Source organism: Laccaria bicolor, genomic scaffold (genome assembly GCF_000143565.1).
Source record: "Laccaria bicolor S238N-H82 LACBIscaffold_22 genomic scaffold, whole genome shotgun sequence".
NCBI lineage: Eukaryota > Fungi > Basidiomycota > Agaricomycetes > Agaricales > Hydnangiaceae > Laccaria > Laccaria bicolor.
The window spans coordinates 588,381-594,194 of NW_001889893.1; the positions used below are offsets into that span (position 1 = coordinate 588,381).

General features: G+C 49.9%; 1 protein-coding gene across 1 annotated transcript; it reads left to right on the top strand.

Annotated features, from left to right (window-relative positions):
* Positions 1–4,181: 4,181 nt before the first annotated feature.
* LACBIDRAFT_302926 (uncharacterized protein) lies at positions 4,182–5,800 on the top strand (the record flags this gene model as incomplete). The annotated part of the gene is made up of 4 exons (XM_001883664.1): positions 4,182–4,392; positions 4,447–4,620; positions 4,678–5,331; positions 5,391–5,800. 4 exons carry the CDS (start codon positions 4,182–4,184, stop codon positions 5,798–5,800), a joined length of 1,449 nt encoding a protein of 482 aa, XP_001883699.1.
* Between the last annotated feature and the right edge of the window lie 14 nt (positions 5,801–5,814).

Sequence of the window (5,814 nt, forward strand, 5' to 3'; positions counted from 1 at the left end):
CTGCGCAAGCGTATGTTACTGAGGGGGAGCTTCCATTCAAAGGTGGGTTGATTTCAATTGGAATGTGAGTACTGATTCGACAAACTTCGACAGTGTTGAGCGGGTCACCTGGATACATCAACCTCCTCGACGCGCTCAATTCCTACGCTCTGGTCAAAGAGCTCCAAGAAGCCCTTGATCTCCCGGCCGCCGCGTCCTTCAAGCACGTCTCACCGGCTGGTGCGGCCGTCGGCGTCGAGCTCACAGAGACGGAGAAAAAAGTTTACGGAGTCGACGACCTCAAGGAACCTTTGACTCCACTTGCTTCTGCGTATGCTAGAGCGCGAGGTACGTTTCTCATCATTGCCTTGTAGAGCTCACCCAAACCCAACCAACCAATCAGGTGCGGATCGCATGTCCTCCTTCGGCGACTTTATCGCCCTTTCGGCTCCATGCGACCTCGCTACTGCACGCATCATCTCGCGCGAAGTGTCCGATGGGATTATTGCGCCTGGATATGCCGATGAGGCGCTCGACGTGTTGAAGAAGAAGAAGGCCGGGAAATACTGTGTTCTTCAGGTCAGTGCCTCATCCTCTTTGTGAGGCAGGAAGGATATAAATGAGTGCACGCAGATCGATCCAAACTATGTCCCTCCCAGCATCGAGACGAAGCAGGTGTACGGAATCCATCTCCAGCAAAGGAGGAACGATTGTAAGATCGAGTCTTCCCTCTTCCAGAATATCGTCACCAAGAGCAAGGAGGTCCGTCAATATTTGTTTTGTCTTCATCCACTTTACTAACGAAATCATCCCCAGCTCCCATCAAGCGCAGTCACAGACCTCATCGTCGCCACACTCGCTTTAAAATATACACAATCCAACAGCGTTGCATACGCCTTTCATGGATCTATCATCGGCATCGGGGCAGGCCAACAATCGCGCATCCACTGTACCCGTCTCGCAGGCGGGAAAGCCGATCTCTGGTGGCTCCGCCATCACCCACGCGTCCTCGCTCTCCCCTTCAAAAAAGGAGTAAAACGCGCAGAGAAGGCCAACGCCATTGACCTGTTCGTCAGCGGAGAAGTGCTGGAGGGCGGGGAGAAGGAACAGTGGGAGTCCTTGTTCGAGGGCGAGGTGTTAGCGTTGGAGGAGGAGGAAAAGAAGGAGTGGGCGAGTAAGTTGGATGGGGTTGCGTGTTCTAGCGATGCGTTCTTCCCGTTCCCGGATAATGTGCATCGTGCACGGAAGAGCGGGGTGAGGTACCTTGCGGCGCCGAGTGGGAGTGTTATGGATGAGGAGTGCGTCAAGGCGGCGGATGAGCATGGGATTGTGTTTGCGCATACGTCGTTGAGGTTGTTCCATCATTAATTAAAGGGTAAAGTGGGGACGAGCTAAACAGAGGAAACAAGGGAATGTATTTGTGTTATTTTGGTTGTTTTTATGAATGATCTATTTGATCAAGATGTAAGGTGTATATGATGTTGAAGGCCTTTCTGGTGCAACTCTTCTCGTTCGACGAGCAGATCTTCTCCCCAGGACTTGATTTCGGGATGCCGAATATTTGGCAAGCTGCTGTCAAAGAAAGGTTGGAGGTCCTTGTTGTGGTTTCGTTCATATTCTAGCGCCTGGGATGCCATTTCAAACCGGTCAAGGTCTGTAACCGTATCCCCATGTTAGTGTTGGGGTGCGTGAAGAAAGCAGAGCAACACGCCTTTGACGAACTTGGCTTCAGCCGTTTCACCCGCTTCATATTCCTAGATTCAATTAACATCCATAGACTTGAGTTGCACATTTTAGAAAGGTAAACAAAAGCTTACCCTCCACAGCGCGTCTATTCGTTGCGCCGCCGGACTTTCATGTAGCATCTCGTAAACGAAGTTATGCATTGCTTCCTGCACGTGTATCGCATCAATCTCATGTGAGATGAAAGAAGGAAGGTAGGACAGACCGCTTCAAGACGATGTTTCTCGGCTTTTGGTATACCTTCTCTTGGTGCGATGTCTCCGACTTAAAATTTGGGTAACATGAGAAGAGGAACAAAAGAGAGAAGGGGAGAGAGAGAAGGTACCTTGAGCTTCGGCGAGATCATGTACCAGAGCCATCATCACGCATCTATCCGAATATAAGTAATAAGTACTCGCGTCATTGGATGGTGAGGAACCCACTTTGAGATGTCCAGCTGGGCATCCGTCGATAACATGCACAGGATAGCCATCCGGTACATGTGGTCGGATATACTTGGAACGAGCTCGAGTCAGTCAAGGAAAAAGTTCTTGGATCGACAGCATGTAGTATGCACCTCTCAGGATTGGGAATCTATGCGATATTGAAACCTGAATGAGCGAAAACCAAAGGAGAACAGGCGCACGTCATTGTTCACCCATCCTGTCCGTTTTTGCGTCTATAATAGCCTCCCCTTGAGCCAAGGCATCCTAATCACACAAGTGAACCCGTGCAGTACCTTCAATCTCTCGAGGACGTGAATGAACGCGAGTCTATCTGCTCTTTCGCTTCCTTGAGATACATATAACGGTGGAAATACACGCTTTGCTTGAGAGCTTTCGGAGTTCTTGGGTGCTAATTCTTCTGGTGACATATCCACTGGTTGGTTTGGAGAGTCAAGCTTCAGGATCCGTGAAGAGAACGTTTACTGAAAAAACTCACCTCACCTCAGGGCCTCATATCGGAGTCATAGTCACTATTGGCGAAACCCCTATATGCATCGTGAGAACTAGCGAGGCGAGCGCACGCCGCAGAATATTAACGTATTCTGATGGTACCTCGGCACCCCCTGGCACCCCCTCTGATTCGGCAGATTCCTTATCTCTACCTTCCGCAAAACCTCTTGCCACTCACGGATTCTACGTCCCAGATGCGAATTGTGGTATCATCCGAGGCCGAGGCAAGGTACACACTATCGAACGACCAAGCGATGTCAGAGAGCCCTTGCGTGTGTCCAGACAGATTCCTCAAAAACTCTCCGGTCTCCGGAGACCAGATCTTCACCACCTTTTCGGCTCCTGTTGAGGTACCAAGAATGAGACATACATACATAAACCAAGTCTAAAAAGAATGCAACATTTGATTTCTACTGACCACAAGAGGCCAATAATTTCCCGTCTGGGCTGAATTTGACTGCCGAGATGGACATTGTGTGACCTCGGAGCGTATGTCGCAGTTGATAATGGGGTTTTTCGCGTTGCACGGCCGTCGTCGAGACGGGTGGAGGAGGTGGCGGCAAGACTGGTGGTGGAGGTGGCGCCGATGTTTGATTGTCAGGGACCTGCGGGTCATCCTCAGTGGTTTGGGACGCGGTATCGTCGTCTGTGGAAGAATCATCCATTCCAGCTAATGGATCCATCTTTATAGCAGGATTATAGTCAAGCTTGCAGTATCAAGGACTGATGACGGGCAGCTCCGAAAGCTAACAACCAATAACACCGACAATCAATATGGTTACTAGTACCTTTGGCTTCTCCAGCACTCTGCGATTTTTCTTGATCTTGATTGCCTTCAACGCCGCAGCAAAATGAGATCTCCCCTAATACTTAATCCATTGGAATATTTTGAAGTCTAAAAAGCTCCATTCCCAGGCTTTGTTGATTCCCCTGGTGTGCGTCGCATGGGAATTCCAGGATTTCAACAAATTTCTAGATTCGTCAAGCAGCACAATGCGGGTGTGTCGGAATCTAAACTATTCACCGAGAGCGCAATTTTACTTCCTCATAGTTTGGGTCTGATTGGATCGAGTGTTGGCTCCAGTCCCTTCGGGTTGAAGATGTGTCGACCGCTCGGGCCTTCGATTACCGCCATTTTTTTTGAAAAAAAAAAGACTTTTTGGCAGTGATTGAGGGAATTCCAGCCTGGCGCAATTCCTCAATCGGTCGTACCTTAACCCCGTGAGGCTGCGAGGCCAAAGCTTTTGAAGGCAGGTTCCCATATCAGGACAAGCTGACCTCAATTTAGCCAAAGTCAACCTTGTTTCTTTCTCGGTGAGGGTCCAATAGGAGCCAATAGGATGCGTTCGTGTCGTGTTGATTGCCTTTGGGATCGCCGATTGGGTTTATGGAGATTTCCTAGATCGTTTTCCCCCGATTTGAGCCCCCCACCTATATGAGATCGCGAACGCGTCGTTTTTGTACCCACCTCGCGACCTTCTCAACTTTGCACACCTCTATAGTTATCTCACCCCCCATCGCCCCATGTCCGACTCGAGTTCTTCAGGAGATGGCGTCCTTTTGACTCCTAGCCTGTTTTCGACCTCGTCTATGTCGGACTTCTCACGTCCACACGACCACACTAGCCCCCATCATGGAAAAAAGGTCAAGGGTACCGGCAGGCATTCTTATAAACAGTCTCCGCGAGAGAAGGAGGCCGTTTGGCCTGATTTTTTAGAAACGGCGCTCCTTGAAGGTATATACGTCGCTTCTAGGCTTCAATTAGGATGATAACATCGCCCTTTTTCAGCTCTGACAATTTATCGCCCTACTTCGAGCAAGGCTCCCCAGAAATTACTTCGGTTTCCCAAGCGTAACGCGTTCATATCCAACTACATATTCAAGGTTACAGGCAAACGGCGAACTCCCAAACAAGTCGGGAGTCGTCTCCAGCAACTACGCGAAACTTGCACATCGGAGGACAGTAAGTCTCGTAAATCTTTCGACTGTGTCATCTGAACATAACCGTTTTACATGTTAGTTCTGACTCTCATACAATCGAAGGAATTTCCTGACCTACCGCCTAAAGTTTCCCAGCTCAAGCAGGACGCTCCTGCTCCGGATCTACAGAAGAAGCGCCCTCCCCCTCTGGGAAGTAATTCGTCGATGAGCACTCTCTCTCCGGACTCATCGACACTTTACTCGAGTTCTCCTTGCACCTCACCGACGTCTTCTGGCTTCCCGGATCACGACCAGGGATCCTCCAGTAACTCCACAATCACGCAGAGCGTCTGTCCTCGGCATCTCGTCCACGTCGACTTAAAGCCATACGAAGTCGATCTTCCGTCCAACTGGATGCATCAGCCTTGGACAGGGGTACAACCCGCGACGTTCACGCTGGACCTCGATGAGTCTCGTTTGTCCGACTCTCCCATGAATTGGCAGCGCAGAATAACAGTTCTTGCCCCACGCCCCGTTTGGGCATTTGTTCCCACTATCGTCTTCAGCGCCTCGATGCTCTCGCCCAACTCGGAGTATGAGACCTTTTTCGCTGTGCACGACGTCAACGGCAATGCTTTCTACAAGGAGGTCACCAAAATCGAACGCGTTTCTACTGTGTCAGGCGACATGCCGATGCTCTACAGGACCAGCCTCATTCCCAACTATTGGGCCACTCTCGCAAGCAAAGCTTCAGGTTTGTACTTTAAAGCCGTCGTTACTTCTTAATGTTGGAAATTAATTCTTCATGATTAGATCTCCGACAATATACTATCGTTCAGGACATTATGAAAGTTGGCGTCCCCGTGGATCATGTGAATCGGCCTCAATGCTCCATCGTCTACAAGTTCGACTGCTCCCCTTTGTCCCCAATTCAGATCTCGCCTGATTCGCTCCCTTCCTACTACTCCTCGTATCCTCAAGATCCGCCCCAACTCCAACCGGACTACTATCTTTACTCCCAACCGAATCTCTCCATTCCCTCGGCGGTGTTCGACAACACCGAATTCTCAGCGGCACAAATGTTGCCCATGAACGACTTCCCAACTTGGATTGATTATTCAACCGCAAACTGCTACGCTCATTCCATGTATACCCCAACAACGAATCTTAACGAGAGCGATATTTCCGCCTCCCTTCCTTTCCGCGACTTTTTCCCCTACTGATTTGACCGCAAGAG